Source organism: Jaculus jaculus, chromosome 18 (assembly GCF_020740685.1).
Source record: "Jaculus jaculus isolate mJacJac1 chromosome 18, mJacJac1.mat.Y.cur, whole genome shotgun sequence".
NCBI lineage: Eukaryota > Metazoa > Chordata > Mammalia > Rodentia > Dipodidae > Jaculus > Jaculus jaculus.
In genome coordinates this window covers 11,335,817-11,352,233 of record NC_059119.1, presented here as the reverse complement: position 1 = coordinate 11,352,233, position 16,417 = coordinate 11,335,817, and the positions used below count along the sequence as shown (strand labels likewise).

The 16,417-nt window shown below is 54.8% G+C and overlaps 1 protein-coding gene across 18 annotated transcripts in view; it reads right to left on the bottom strand.

The window, feature by feature from the left end:
* Col13a1 (collagen type XIII alpha 1 chain) overlaps positions 1-13,344 on the bottom strand; it is a 157,118-nt gene extending 143,774 nt beyond the window's left edge. For 16 of the 18 annotated variants that reach the window (XM_045137411.1, XM_045137394.1, XM_045137393.1 and 13 more), the window contains exon 1: positions 12,545-13,344. In XM_045137411.1, coding sequence (XP_044993346.1) covers positions 12,545-12,862 — 318 coding nt within the window. In that variant the 5' untranslated portion in view covers positions 12,863-13,344. The remainder of the gene's footprint in view (positions 1-12,544) is intronic. The other 2 variants (XM_045137406.1, XM_045137410.1) reach the window with 1 other exon arrangement.
* Between the last annotated feature and the right edge of the window lie 3,073 nt (positions 13,345-16,417).

The following is a 16,417-nucleotide window of genomic DNA, read 5'->3' as shown; positions in this document are numbered from 1 at the left end:
AAGAGAGAATGAAAGAGGCAGAGAGAGAAAGAAAAAAAAAAAAAAAAAAGGGCACTCCAGGGCCTTTAGCCACTGCAAACAAACTCCAGATGCATGCGTCCCCTTGTATATCCGGCTTTGTGTGCATACTGGGCAATTGAGCCTGGGTCCTTCAGCTTTGCTGGCAAGCCTCTTAACTGCTAAGCTGCCTCTCCAGCCCATGCCTGGCTTTTCACACAGGTGCTGGGGATCTGAACTCAGGTCTTCAGACTTGCATGGTGAGTACTTTATCCGCTGCTCCATCTCACCAGTTCCTGTGCTAAGCCTTTTAGGAAGACAATGACATGTAATGATTAATTTGGGTATGTTCAATGTGATTCCACCGGCCCTTGGGACTCGATTTGGGGCTCTGGCATAGGAGGACCCTGAACTTCAAAGGAGCGTCTATTCGATGTAGGGCGTCGCAGTGTGCATAGGAGAGGTTGGACTGACAGAGAAATGCCAGGTCATGTGATCTTACCACCAGTCTCCCACTCACTAAGCAAGAGAGAGAATGTCTGGGCCCCCGATGTCCTCAGCCATGCTATGGGGTGCCCTAATCTATCTGCTGGACAGCTGAAGGGGACAGAGGGGCGGGACACAAGAAGAGGCACTGGCCATGAGTGGGGGGTGAGCACCGGCTTGGCTGGCACGGCACGAAGGCCACCTCTGTCCCGAGCTGCGGCCAGGCCTGCCTCCTGCTCCTGCTGCAGAGAGGCCAGCCTGAGCAGAAGCACACTGGCCACCAGGGCAAGTAGACAGGTGTTCTGGGGAACTGAGGGAGGAAGATGATGGCAGCCTGCTTGTCACTGACTCTGAGGGTACGAAGCTGCCAGGGGAGGAAGAGACCTAGACAGGTCCCCCTGTTCCCCCACCAGGCAATGCTCTGGCCGCTGAGCCCACTCCCTGCGCAGAGTGTCCTGGGGTCCTTGTATCAAACCTTCCTGGCTTGTAGACTGAGCCGGCCCTGCCAGGGGAGAAGTCTGGCACCTCCCGTCCACACTGAAAGCACATTGATGGGTTTGCTTTCTTGGCCCGAGCCTCATAGCCTTGGGCTGGGCTCACGCAGGTCCTCCAGTAAAGAAGAGAGGCTCAGGCCGAACTCCCAGGGCTAGGTCTCTGGCCAGACACCAGGATGGCACAGGCCGGTGGCCCCACAGAAAGGGGCTGGGCCACATGCTCCAGGCTGCTCCACCGGGGGAAATCAATCAAAGCGGAGGAAGCCCAGACACCCCACCCACACCCACCCGAGCTGGGCTTGGCCAGACCACTCCCGGCCAGAATGCTGGGAACCGTGGAGGGTGGGGGGCACCGTGTCAAGGAACCATCTACTCCTCCCCCAACACCCGCCACGGCTCCTTGTGCAACAGACTTGGCTCTCGCTCCCAGGCAGGCTCAGGACTGCGAAACAGGGGGCTCTGCACAGCCTGGGTCTTGAAAGCGCATCGGAACCACAGACAGACATTGCCTAAGCTCTGCTGCTCAGAGAAAGAGCTTCTTAACCCATGCAAGTGTCCCAGGCTTCCGCAAGGGAAGCCCTTCCTTCCAGCCAACCCGAGGCCCGGCTGCTGCTCTGCGAGAGGTCAGAGCGCAGGACCCTGTCACCAGGAGTGGTCTGGCATGGGGTTCAGAGCCTCAGGGGCCCTAGGGGGCCAGAACTCATCTTTGAATCTGGCTTTAGAGGATGTGGCAGGGGCTGACCATATAGGGGAGGACTGTGAGCCAAAGTCCTGAGTAGCAGCCAAAGTTGCTTCTCCCCAGAGACAGAGCAAGGCTGTGTGCCCAGCGGTCAGAGTGCCGGGGTTGGGGGGGCAGTCAGGACACAGCCCGCCCACCAGCTGACCCCGGGGGCTCGGTCAGTAGGAACCACACACACCGTGTGCACACCCACCATCAGCTGAGCTGTGACTGAGAAGAGTGAGTGGCCAAGAGCCGGTCAGTCGTGGGCACTGACCGCTTTGGCTAATCACAGGGAGGTGACAGCTGAGCTGAAGATGCATGGCAGGCGACCAGGTGAGGGGCCAGGTCACGGGGAGTCTCCGTGACCGCATAGTGAACTGGGCAAGGGTCGCATCCACACTCACGCAGTGTTTGCAGCAGCCTAGTTCATGAGCAAGGAAACTGAGGCACAGAGAGGGGAAGCAAACTGCCAGAGGGCATCCAGCAGGAGGGCAAGGGCAGGATTTGAAACCCAGAAGCCTGGTTTAGACCCACGGCCTCCCTGCATGTCTGTGACAGGTGATGGGGGTCTCTTTCAAGGAGATTAGCACATCTATTAGCCGAGTTCCAGGGGCTGTTGAAAGCACATTCATTTCTAACTGTTTAAATTGTTATTTATTTATGAGAGAGAGAGAGAAAGAATGAGCATGCCAGGGCCTCTAGCCACTGCAAATGAACTCCAGACACACATACATCACCTTCTGCACCTGGCTTATGTGGGTGCTGAGGAAGCAAACCTGGGTCCTTAAGCTTTGCAGGCAAGTGTCTTAACTGCTAGGCAATCTCTCCAGCCCCTAACTTTTTTTTTTTTTTAATTCTGTAAACAGCCCTTAAGGCAGGAATCAATGTTCTGATCATCACCCATATTTGACAGAGGTACTGAGAGGTCTAACAACTTGCTCAAGGTCATGCAGCCTTTGGAGAGCTGGCGCACGCCTTTAATCCCAGCACTCAGGAGGCAGAGGTAGGAGGATCGCCATAAGTTCAAGACCAGCCTGAGAGTACATAGTGACTTCCAGGTCAGCCTATAAGTAAGACCCTACATCATAAAACCAAAATAATACTAATAATAAATAATAATTTTTTTAAAAAAAGCAGGGGTGGGTGTTCTCCTGGATAATACACAGTCAGCTGCTTTATTTATTTATTTTTGGAAAATACAGGAGCAAAGCCCCAACTGCTGGCCCTTCCCTTCCATCCCAGCCTTTACAACTTCCAGATGCACAGGAGGACCCCCGACATGTCACCGTCAAACTCTTGCCCACAACTGCCTCTCACAGTCCCTTAACACTGCGAGACCTTACGAAGCGGCTCAGGTCTGTTACACATGATGCCACCCCTAGCCTCTGTCTCTCTCTCTCCCTCCCTCCCCCTACCCTTTCTCCTTCCCTCCTACCTGGGCAAAGCACGGACATCACGTGTTAAGTGCCCTGCCAACCCACAGCACAGATGCTGTGTTTCTAAAGCTCCCTGACATCACATTCTCAGTGAGATGAGAAGGAAGAGGAATCGACAATGTTCAGTGTCTCTTCAGAGCCCTAAACCGCCCCTTGCTCCTGAAGGGCACTCCCAGCTGCAGATCTGGACAGATATCAGGCAGTAAGGTGCAGTACTTAAGGGAAGAAGAAGCAAAACAAGGTTGCGTGAACAAATTGAACCAGGATGGGGCCTTCTTCAAAGCCCCTGTCCACAGGACCACACCACGGAGTCTGGTGAGCCCCAGACAGGTACTGGGCCTCCCCGAGGCCAAGCTGCAGGGAGCACCTTCTCTTTCCAGAATCCTCGCTTGGACGAGGGCTCTCCTTAGGACCCACCTCCCCAAAGTCAGGCGTAAGAACCATCTTCAGAGCCATTTTGACCACAGAGGCAGCGACGAAGGCCTGGCGTGATCAGTTCACTGAGTGCCCCCACTTCCAGGGTTTGGGGCTTAAGTAAATACACGCTAGTGGCTCCCAATGCCAGGTCTGGGCCCACATAGCTACTCACTAGCTGCGTAACCTTGGGAAGGTGACGTAACCTCTCCAAACCACCATTTGCTCATCTATAAGAACGGGACAGTGGAAACAGAAGTCGCATCATGGAGGGCTAGCAGAGGGATGGCTTTTTATTTTATTTTTTATTTATTTAGTTTTTTTTTGTTTTTGTTTTTTTGTTTTTCAAGGTAGAGTCTCACTCTAGCTCAGGCTGACCTGGAATTCACTATGGAGTCTCAGGGAGGCCTCGAACTCACGGTGATCCTCCTACCTCTGCCTCCCGAGTGCTGGGATTAAAGGTGTGCGCCACCACGCCCAGATGAGGGAAGGCTTTTGGAATGGCGCTAGGCGCAGTGAGTGTTCAATAAATATCACCGAATAGATGCCGAGGACAAACGCGTTCTGGTCTCATCTCTGGGGACGAGGGAGGTGGTCACGGTTACAGTCACCATCGTCTGTGCACAGAACACTGTCATCTCTGTCCTCACAGGGATGCGGAGGCTCAGGTCACACGACTCCTGGCAGAGGCTTGTGTGACGCGAGTGGCGCGAACCTGCCCATTTCACTAGTTTACGGTCTCCTGGAGCTCTTGGCGTTGGCGCTGGGGCAGGAGGGGGAGGTGCTCAGCTTCGATAGCTGGGTGAAAAGGCGTCACTCTTGGAACGCCTCCCCCCAGCACACCCTGAAGCAAATGTTCAGAACCATAGCTGGGGTTGGGACTGGTGGTGTGGGGGGCTCAGCTGGCTGAGACATCTTCCCTAGACTCCCACAGGAGGGTCTTAAATCTAACTGGAGAGGTCTGCTGACCACGTGCGCAGTGCCCAGCTACACTTAACAAGGACTCAGCGACTAGCGGGCCCGTAGCCCTGTGATCAGGTTATATGAGCAAATGGTAGAGATAAGATGTTTAGAGGCCATTCAGAGGAGGACACCTGCCCCACATGGCTGAGGCTGAGCCACATATGGCCAACAGACATAATTTTACCTTGCGTGTTCACTTCAGTGGACAGGGCATAGCATACAACCTCCTTGAATGAAGGAGTCAGAGGTCTGCCCAGGCTCAGTGAGGAATCACTGAGTGGTAAGGAATGTCTGCCATGGTTCTGGGCTAGGAAGGGAGATATATGCACTGTCTATTTATTCCTGGGAGTGGACTAAACTGTGCAAAGAATTTGGAGCAGATAAAACATTGTTTCAGCACTCATCTTCCCTGCTGCCCTCTTGTGAGGGCAAGCCACCCAGCGAGCTCCTTTGCGTGGTTTGAAGCTACCTGCTGGCTTAAAGGTCTCTGACACAATTCTCCCTGACTTTATCCATCCTAAGTATGCTTGTCATTTAAAAAAAACAATAATGGGGGGGGGGAGGGCTGGAGAGATGGCTTAGTGGTTAAAGTGCTTGCCTGCAAAGCCAGAGGACCTTGGTTTGATTCCCCAGAGCCCACGTAAGCCAGATGCACAAGGGGCACATGCATCTGGAGTTTGTTTACAGGGCTGAAGGCCCTGGTGCACCCATTCTCTATCTCTCTACCTGCCTATTTCTGTATCTCTTTCTCTCTCAAATAAATAAATAAACAAACAGAAATGGGGCTGGAGAGATGGCATAGCGGTTAAGGCACTTGCCTGCAAAGCCAAAGGTCCCAGGTTCAATTCCTCAGGACCCATATAAGCCAGATACACAAGGAGGTGCATGTATCTAGAGTTCATTTGCAGTGGCTGGAGGTCCTGGTGCGCCCATTCTCTCTCTCTCTCTCTCTCCCCCATCTGCCTCTCTTTCTCACTCATAAGTAAATTAAAAAATGCCTCAAGGGCTGGAAGATGGCTCAATGGTTAGGTGCGTCTCCTGCACAAGCATGAGGGCCCGAGGGGGCCTGAAACTGCGCATGTTCAAGCCTCCAGGAAAACAGCTATCCTGCGGGGCAGAGCAGAACCCCACAAGCTCCGGGGACAGAAAAAAAGAGACCCTGGCTCAAAACAAGACCAGGTGGAAGCGACAGGTCAGGACACCAAGCGTTCAGCTCCTTCTGCGCCAGCCACCACAGGCCAGTGACACCGGAGGCAGGCAGACATGGGGCGCCACAAGGGCACATACACCACACACAGCAAAAATAGTTTAAAAAAAAAGTGCTTCAAGTCGTGAGACGGCCCTCCACCTCGAACACCAGTTTCCACTAGCATCCTGCACAGAATTCTGAGGCTGTGCTGAGCTCGTGGGAAAAGTGTGCCACCATTGATTAGTTATGTCTGCTGAGGACCTTGGAATGGGAGCAGGGCACACAGGTCCTAGGTGGGCTCCTCCACTGGAAGGCCGCAGGGGCTCGGGGGGAGCCCGCCTCCTGCATTTCTGCAGCAGGACGCTAGACCTGGCTCCTGGTGCCAGCACATGCATCTCTGTCATAGAGGGTCAGGCCTGGCAGCTACATGAAAGGAGGCGTAGATTTGGGGTGAGCCCAGTGGCTGGCTGGGCTGCACTTGGGAACACCCAGAGTTTCTTCCTGAGGCCCGGGCAGTTGCTCAGGTGACCCCTGTTCCTTTCAGAGTCTGTGTCCCTCCACACCTCAGCTGTCCAGTCTGTCCTCCACTCCTTTGATCTCCACAATGGCCCCACAAAAGGCACCTGTACACACCCTATAGATGTGAGATGGGATCCACAGCCTATAGATGTGAGACATTCCTAGCATGGCAGTTCCTTTTAAGGAGAATGGGGATCTGCCTGGGGTCATCAACACCTTAGCCTGGAAGTTTCCACCACTTCCCTTCCCAGGGGTTCTTCACGGTAGAAGGAATGAGTCAAGGAGGGTGGGACAGAGGCTCAGTGACCAGGGGCTCTTCTTATCTGTAAATTGGGGTGAGGAGAGGGCCAGTCATGGGAGGGGGGAAGTATTGAAAGTGCCATATTTGGTCATATCCATGGCCTTGGCACACCCTATAAACAAATGTGAGTTGTTGCCAGAGCAGTTACAATCGTTCTCACTAATATGGGAAACTGCCTGGACTCAGCGGAGGGGGCTGCCAGGACCCACCTCCACAAGCCCAGGGCTCCAAAAGTGAATGAATTTAGCTATTTTCTTTCTTTGTTTCTTTCTTTCTTTCTTTCTATCTATCTATCTATCTATCTATCTATCTATCTATCTATCTATCTATCTATGTATGTATCTATGTATCTATCTATCTATCTATCTATCTATGTATCTATCTATCTATCTATCTATCTATGTATCTATCTATCTATCTATGTATCTATCTATCTATCTATCTCTGCCAGACTTTCTCTGTCACTCTCTCCTTGGCCACTGCTCCAGCTCGAGGTGTCATCTGATTTTCTCCATGTGGGACATTCCAGCTTCTTTCTTCACGCAAGGAAAATCAAACAGCAGGCAGCTGGAGTGCTCATTAAGGGTCCCAGCCCAGAGAGGTGCTGACGGAAGGGAGGAGGGAGGGAGTCAACGGAGGTCTAGAAAGCTCACTCCCAGCTCTCAAGTCCTCCTGTCCCGGTACTGACCCGCCAGCCAGCGGCTGGGCCCCTCAGATCGGCAACGTCCGCCCGCGGCTGGCCTCTGGGCTGGCCCTCTTAGCTCCCCCGCTCTCTGCTCACGGACTCGGGCTCTCCGCCTCTCGGGTGCTCCCGTGAGCCTCCGTTCCTGCTCCGGCTTTCTGAGGTACTCTTCCCTTCAGTGGGGTGTAGCAGCCCAGGCTCGCCTGACCTACGAAATGCTCTCCCCAAGACCCTGGAGCCATTCCTAAAAATGGCCCCCAGTCTGGCCCTTGGCAATGTTACTTCTTTCTCCCATTCTCCTCTCTCCACTTCCAAAGGGACTCTCACCCCAAATTGGCCTCTTTTCATTCAGGGAGCCTTGGATTTCGCACAGCAGAAACTCAAATTGCAGGACATGCTTCACCCGCCTGCCTAAGGCACGTAGGTGGGAAGCTAGTCTCATCCCCCCCCCCCTGCACCCCGAGCCCGTCAGCTCCTTGGGGGCCCAGGAACATGGTCACCTGCTGCACAGCTGCGTCACAGCATTGTGCTCCCACGAAGCCACAGGGCCCTCCTCCTCTCTCCCTGCCGTTTCTACCTGGCCCTGGTCTTACCTCAGACAACCCTCTTATGCTTTACTGTACCGGGGGGGAAAAAAAAAAAAAAAACACCCTGGGAAAAGACAGAAGGAAGGTGTGGGTCCCTTTCAGTGGCTCTGGGGACACCTTTGCAGGTCTAGAAGTTGCACCTGGTAATCGTTTTGTCTTGGCAACCCACTTGATTGGATGGAGAAGCCCCTGACACGCAAAGCAGAGCTCTGGGTGTGTCTGTGAGAGTGTTTCCAAAGAGGATTAACTGAGAGGAAATGACGTGCTCTGACCATGGACAGTATCACCCCGTAGGCTGGAGGTCCACGTGGAACTGCAGGGGAAAAAAAGGAGAGAGCTTCTTGCTCAAAGCGTGCTCTCCCCGCCACGATGAGGTTTCCCCCTGGAAACTATAAGCCTGGGGCTGGAGAGATGGGTTAGCGGTTAAGGCTCTTGCCTGTGAAGCCTAAGGACCCAGGTTCGATTCCCCAGGACCCACGTAAGCCGGATGCACAAGGTGGCACACGCATCTGGAGTGCGTTTGCAGCAGCTGGAGGCCCTGTCAAGCCCATTTTCTCTCTCTTTCTATCAAATATAAATAAGATTTTTTTTTGAGAAAACTGTAAGCCTGAAGTAAACCTTTTCCTCACATAAGCTGCTCTGGTCTGGTGTTCTGTTCAGTAGGAATAAGAAGGTAACACATGCATATATTCTCTCTCTCTCTCTCTCTCTCTCTCTCTCTCTCTCTTTCCTTCATGGCAGCCAGGACATGAACTTCTTGGCCCACCACACCTCCCCGCCATGAGATTGTGAACCAACCAATCAACCATCAATCTTCCCTCTGTAAACTGTTTCTGTCAGATGTTTGTCACAGCAACAAGAATTGTGACCAACACCCCCTCCTCGGCGCTTCCCTGAGGGCTTTGTGGGAAGACAGAAGACATCTCTGTCTACTGCATTGCCCGGTAGGCTAGTCACCAGCTACTGGGTGCTGAAGTAGGACTGTCTTAATTCATAGGCAATTTCAATAGAGTAAGTTCCATGTGACTCCTGTAGTTACTGCGCGGGATGGGAGTGGTGGTGCACACCTTTAGTCCTTGGGAGGCTGCGGTAAGATAACCACCGCCAGTTTGAGGCCAGCCTGGGGCTACAGAGTGAGCTTCTGGTCACTGTGGGCTAGAGTGAGACCCTGCCTCAAAAACACCAAAATCAGCCGGGCCTGGTGGCTCACGCCTTTAATCCCAGCACTCGGGAGGCAGAGGTGGGAGAATCACTGTGAGTTCGAGGCCACCCTGAGACTACACAGTGAATTTCAGTTCAGCCTGGGCTAGAGTGATACCCTTCCTCGGGAAAAAAAAAAAAAAAAAAAAAAACCACCAAAATCAATCAATCAATAAGGCCAGAGAATTGGTTCAACGGTTAAAAGTCTAGTTTGATTCCCCAGTACCCATGTAAAGCTAGATGCACAACATGGCACATTTGCAGCCGACAGCCGATGAAGGCCTTGCATTCATTCTCTCTTATCTCTCAAATAAACAAGCAAACAAATAAATAAAACACACACCCAAAGAAGCAGGATAAAAATGACTTCCAGGCTGGGGAGAGGGCAGGGCAAGTCAAAGGGCTCTTGCTTCACAAGCATGAACCTGAATTCAGAGTCCTAGAAACCCCTGGGCATGGTGATGCCTGCCTGTAACGTCAGCACTGGGGAACCTGAGCCAGGGAATACCTGGGACTCGGTGGCCAGCGAGTCTAGCGCTCTAGATTCAGTGAGAGACGCCGCCCGCCGTCTTAAGGACTAAGGCAGAGGCCTGAGGCGATGGCCCAGTAGGTAACAGTGCTTGCCACGCAAACATGAGGGCCTATGGGGGCCTGATTTGCCCTGAGTTTAATTCCCCAGCACCCACATAAGATAGCTGAACCTGTAACCTCATTCCTGTGGGAGCAGTGACTGGAGGGTCAAGCAGCTCCCGAGTCAGCCGTAAAACCAACAGCTCCGTGTTCCGTGAGAGACTCCTTCTCAAGGAAACTTGTGGATGAATGAAAAAGAGGTGAAAACCCAATGGACATACAAATATACACATGCAAAAAATAATAATAAGGTGCAGAGCAGTGAGGGAGGGCATCTGACATTGAAGTCTGCCCTCCACACGTGTCCAGACACCTACAGACATAAACACACACGCATTGGCTGGGCAGCTGGCTCTCACTGGACGGTGGTCAAGGTGCTTGACCAGGATTTGATTCCCTAGGACCCACATAAAAGCCAGATGCACAAAGTGGCACATGCATCTGGAGTTCGTTTGCAGTGGCTGGAGGCCCTGGCATGCTCATTCTGTCTCTCCTCTCTCTCTCTCTTCTTGCAAATAAATAAGTAAATAAGTCATTAAAATCACATATCACACACATGCAAAAAAAAAAAAAAACCCATAAAGATAATATTTTCAACCACTCCATCAGGAAGGCTGTTACTGCCACCACCATCAGATGAGGGTAAGTGTGACACATTTCCTGGCCCCTCTATCTCATTATGTTAGTGTGTTGCACTCTACTTGGTCATAACCTTTTTCTTGTGAGGACTTTTTTGCCACTAAGTTCAGGAGGGTATGTGTTTGCACAGCGTCTGGCCCCCAGTTGGCTCTCAGGACACCGTGGCTGTCAGGACACGGTGGCAGGATTACACAAAGACAGGAAGGTTCAGTCTAGTCCTGAATCTCACATAACCCTCGCAGCCTAGCACCCTTTACCAGACCTCAGTGTTCCCCCTCTGTAAAATGGGAGTATCAGGCTGGTGAGATGGCTTAGGGGTTAAAGCACTTGCCTGTGAAGCCTAAGGACCCAGGTTCGATCCCCCAGGACCTACGTAAGCCAGATGCACAAGGTGGCACATGTGCCTGGAGTTTGTCTGCAGTGGCTGGAGGTCCTGGCATGTCCATCCTCTCTCTCGCAAATAAACAGATAAATAGAATATTTTTAAAAATGGGTGTCTCTTTGGATAATCTTTGGGGCGCCTCTCATCCCTGGCAGCTGAGGTAAGTAGGGTACACGGAGGTGGGGGTGGCTACTGCTTGGGGTAGACAGCGGGTCTTGTCACATCAGATCAAGCAGTTAGGCCCAAGCTCCTGGGAGCTGAAGCTCTGGCCTCAGCAAGAGGCTGCGGAGGACTCCGCCACCCTCTCCATCACCCAGTCATGTCCTCCACACTCAGCCAGCCAACGAAGAGCCCAGAGAGTGCTCAGAGGCCCAGGGGACTGTGGGTGGCCTAAGCCCCTCGGGGGCCTGTTGGGAGGGGGTGGGCATGAGCAGACAGCAGCAGGCGAGGGGTGGGAGATAACTGTCACTGGGGACTTGCCCTGGGGCCACCCTGGCTGCTCTAGCCTGTGATCCCCCCACCCCCCATCTTAGGGAAGAGCTCTGGAAGAAGCATCCCAGAGGGACCTGGCCGAAGTGTCCACACCCTGACCTCTGGGCTTGGACACCGCCTCGGTGGTTCTGGAAGCTCAGGGAGACTGCGCTGTTTCCCCCCAAGCTGCACTGCATTGCTCACAGTCAGGTTCGCATCGCTGGCAGAAATCGCCCAACCGAGAGCAGCTTTTGGGGAAAAGGGGTTTATTTTGGCTTACAGAGTCAAGGGGAAGCTCCATGATGGCAGGGGGAAACGATGGCCTGAGCAGAGGGTGGACATCACCCCCTGGCCAACATAAGGTGGACAATAGCAGCAGGAGAGTGTGCCAAAGACTGGCATGGCTATACTACCTATAAGCCCGCCCCCAACAATGCACTCCCTCCAGGAGGTATTAATTCCCAAATCTCCATCAGTTGGGGACCTAGCATTCAGAACGCCTGAGTTTATGAGGGACACCTGAATCAAACCACCACAGCATCCAAGTACCACTCTGTGCCAGGACCCACAGGACTGCCAACCTCATCCGCCTGTCCTCCCCTCCCTGTGGGCCCTGAGTCCTTTGTACAGTCCAGATTCAATAAGTCATCAGGCCGCTCCCTCTTGAGTTACAGACTGTCCCTGGGGGCACCGGAGTCTACATGTGCCTGCTTCCCGGGGAGAGTGCCATCTTTCCATGCACTTCCAAGATAGCATGGCCAAGAGACACATGAGTAGCTTTCTGTCAGTCTCCTCGGGGGACCAGGAGAAAGCCCAAGATCCTTTTCCCAGAAAAGCGTGTTGAGACCATTGCGGAACCGGCTACAGAAGAAACCCAGCTCAGAAATAGGAAGGCATAGGCTAACCGGGTTCAAGGATATCAGAACCAAGCAACCCACACTTGAGGTCCCTAGGGATCCGAGCAGGGACCGGCCACCCCCTGCAAGGACAGTCCTCTCCTGTTGGCTATTGGCTAGCTCACTCCCTCACTCTGCTTCCCAGTGTGGCCAGAAATAAAAGTCAGGCAGCTTCCACCACCCTACTGGGCACGTTTCCCGCCTCGTGGGCGCGGGCAGCCCCCTCGTCAGCCCTATCCGCCCCTGGGCATCCCAAGCGGCCTCCACCTGCCAAGCGCTCCCAGCGCAGGTCTCCTGAGTTGGGAGCCTGGAGGTCCTGCCTTGCACTCTACACGTCCACGGGATCTCCAGCAGGACAGCCGCAGAGGTCCCCCGATGCGTGGGACAACCTGGGCGCAGCTAGTGAGCACCGCACAGGCGCGCGCGCGCGCACGGGGGTCAGCGGCTGGTGGCCAGATAGTCCCAGGCTGCGCGCGGGGGCGCCGCGGGGAGGAGGAAGGGGGGGGGGACAAAAACCAAGCAACAAAGGGCACCGACCTGGTCCAGCAGTTGGTTGACTCGTCCCAAAATAGCCGTCTCCATCTGCTGCTCCCCGCGCTGGGCTTCCAGGCGCAGCACCCGGGCCTGCAGCTCGGCGGTGCGACAGTGGGTGAGCCAGCTGAGGACCAGCGAGCACAGCGCCAGCGCCAGCAGCGCGCACGAGCCGGGGCCCGGCAGCCGCGCGCAGCGCTCGGGCGTCAGAGCCACCGGCCCCGTCCCGGCCCCGGGCCCGGTCCCCGTCCCGGGCGCGCTGGGATCCCCGAGACCCCGGGTGCCGGCGGCGGCTGATGCTTTGCATGCACGCTCCGCCACCATCCCCCTCGCGTCTTGAGATCCAAATAAATAAAATAAATAGAATAAATAAAGGCAAGAGCCGCGGCCAAAAGGCACGATTCAAAAACTTCCGAGGATGGAGGCGGACGGGGGGGGGGGAGTTGGTGAGACTGGGAAACGTCCTTTCCTGGCGCTCTCCGAATCGGATGGGAGGTTTAAAAAAAAAAAAACGAGCGTTCAGAAGGGGACCAGCGGCAGCCACGATCGGGGTACACCAGAGTGAGAAAAATAAAAGTTATTTCCAAGAGCGTCCCCAAGTCCAGGAAAGTTGGGGTGGGGAATGATCTATCCGGCTCTCCGGTCGCCTCTGCGGGATTCTGGGGCTGGTGGCGCGCTCCGGGTACCTTCTGGGTGTCTGGCGGGCGGCGGGCGAGCGGGGTGTCAGTCCCCGGGCCGAGGGGCGCACGTGGAAGGCCCCATGGGCAGAGCAGGGTCGCGGCCGCCGCCGACAAGCGCAGGGGCCGACTCCGGCGCCGGTGTAACTTGACACAGCCGAAGCGGCCGCGCGGAGGATCGGATGGGCGCACGGCGCGGCTTCCCGAACGGATCCCGCCCGCCCCGCCCGCGGCCTGGCCTCCTCCCTCGCTCCCTCCCGGCCTCGCCCCCTCCCGCTCCGCCTCCGCCTCCCCTCCCGCCGGGCCCGCTGCTCCTGGGATGTGTTTATTTATGCAAAGTCGCCCGGGGTGGTGGTTGGGGGGGGGCGTGGTGAGCGGGAGCCCCCGTCCCGTGCTCCCTGGGCTCTTTGAAGTGACACTTGGGGTTATTTATAGGCAGGAAGAGGGGTGTGGAGTGGAGCTGGGGCTGCGCTTCTCTCCACTTCCTCAGATGGACAGTCATCATTTGCACCCCACTTTCCTAAAGCTTTAGGGACCCTCCTGGCACCCGGTCGAGTCACGGTCAGGGTGCCTGCAGGGACCCCACGTCCTGAGCCTGGCGATCTCGCCCCCCGCCAGTGTCTCGCTCCACCCCTTCTCCAACGACACCCACAGGCAGGGGCCCCTGCGCGCGGCCAGCGCCTTCTTCTCCCCTTTACAGCCACAGAGTAAGTCGCACGTGTGCCCGGATTTATTCCAGGGTACATCAGAAACACAAGGGGGTTCGTTCCCCTCTCTTCCCACTTGATCTCAGCTCCATTCCCTCGGCCCTCCTTCGCCAGGCCATCAAAGGACAGCAATTCCCTCACACACCCACACCCCATCGCTCCTCCTGCGGGCGCTTCCCAATCCTAGGCTGGCCCCAAACTGTGGTCTAGGAGCGTTTTACATTTTATCATTCCTTCTCTCTTTTCACCCCCCCCCCCACACACACCTACATTTCAAGAGAAATTTGTCACAGGCGACTTCATTTCCTTGTGCCTCTTGACATCCCTGAAAACGAGGTGGTGGGATTGAACTTTTGGAGACAGTTCCACCGGTTCCAAGCAGGGAAGACGAAAGGGATGGGGGAGGGGGTGGCTCATGACCTGTGAGGCGGAAACAGGGGTGACGGGAGGGGGCGTGATGGGTTTCCCCTCCTAGTAACAGGGTGTGCCCTTGCAGTGGTCATATTTTGCATGCTGACCCGTGAGGGGGGGGGCGCTGATACATAATACTTGTATTAATGTATAATACACATCTAATAAAACCGTGGTAGGTCATTTAATAGGATGTACTGGATTTGACTGCTGGCTAGCCAGCGGCCATGAGCTACAGAGCTAGAAGGTATTACAGCCGGAAAAGACTGGCCTTCAGGAAGTCCGGGGACCAGTCCCCGCTCTGGGGCACGCCTGTGTCCCCATCCTGGGCCCTGAGATCCTTGGTCTCCCCATTCAGCGCTAATCCCTGGGAACCCAGCAATGGCCACGAGGGGGCGCTGGGGAGTTTCTCGGCTGGGTGGTACCGGGCAGGAAATGGAGGGTTTGGGGTTTCCCCACATGCTGCCTGGAGCCAGTCTGAACGGGACCCTTGAACTGGGAAGTGAGGGTCAGTCTTTCCTTATTCCGCAGGCTTATCTTTCCAGTCCAGGATGTTTGTCAGGGGCCCTCGGGAATGCTAAAGCAGTGAAACTGAAAAAGGTTGGGATTGTAGTATTTTTGAATTGGGGGGGGGGTTGAAGATCCAGGTTGCTATGGTAACAGTAGCTTTTCCCCCCCCCCCCCGCTCCCCTCCGCACCGCCAGCAATGGAAACACGTCCAAACCCAGGGCCCTGAGGGACCCTGCAGTGAGAGAAACAGCTATGTGCCATCTATGTTGGGAGTGTGTTCCCATCTGTGAGCCTATTTTCTCAACATGGGCTTATAGCGCTGGGGAGGTGGCTCAGAGGTAAGCGTGAGGACCGGAGTTTGATCCCTAGTACCCATGGGAAAAAACAATGCCAGGTGTAATGGCACCCCCTTGTAATCACTGGGGAGGTGGAGAAAGCTGGATGCCTGGAGCTCCATGGCCAGCCAGTCCAGTGGGCATGGTGAGCTGTATGCCCATGAGAGATCGTTTCCAAGCAAACTGGCAAGAAAAGATGGACAGCGCCTGAGAAATGACACCCATGGTTGTCCTCTGGTCTCCACATGCACGCATACACGTGTGTGTGTGTGTGTGTGTGTGTGTGTGTGTGTGTGTGTGTGTGACATACAAATAAAATAAAATGGATTTACAATAAAAGAACCTGCCCGTATGGGAAGATCTCATGACGAGTTGACGCTCAGCGAGCATATTCGGAATTAATGCTGCTATTCTCTGGCTTCCCAGCTGGGAAACAGGAACAGTTCCATCCAAGAGAAGCTGAAAGGTGGTCGTCAGCCTTCACAGATAGTGATGGGTGATGGGAATGGGGCTTGGCCCTTGTGGCAAGTGAGCCTTTGCCTGAGCTGAAGGGACCCACCTGCCTCCAGGTATCTTAGCCCCTTTTCCTGCCCTGCCTGACGTTCTTCCCCTAAAGACTTTTGCCTCCTCCGGTACGTCTACTTTGGAATAATGTTGCAGCATAACGGGGCTGAGCTTGAGCCCCTTTCTTCAGGGATGGTGGCCAGGACACGGTGAGAAAAGTCACTCTAGTGCACAGGCAGCCGCCACACAAGGCGGGACAGTGGAGAGGCACAGGACAGGGCAAGACCGCGGAAGGAGCTTCAGGGGTCCGCAGCAAGAGCGACAGGGAGCAGTGGACCAGGAGGGGTCACTAGGAAAGAGGCTTTTGGGTTTGCAGTAAGACAGGGTACCTTTAATGCTAACCCAACAGAGTTAACCTTGACTTGTGGCTACAGCCTCAGCCCTAGGAAAGAACTGACCCTTGGGTTCTGGAGAGCTATGGTGTGTGCGCACACACATATGCTCCTGCACTTGACTGCTCTCTGCAACTTAGGATCCTGCCTTTTGCCCCCAGCCCAGGTTTATTGAATGAGCCCCACTTCTCTTCCTCCCTGTGTGGCTTTGACAGCGCCTCGCTTCTCAAAACTTCCCTGACTCCCATGAGCCATCCCCCTTACCTGCAGCCCCCTGAGGGCTGCTGTGTCCCTGGTCCGAGGTGGCCAGGCCTGCTGAGGAGGCTCTGCAGCGCCTCTGCTG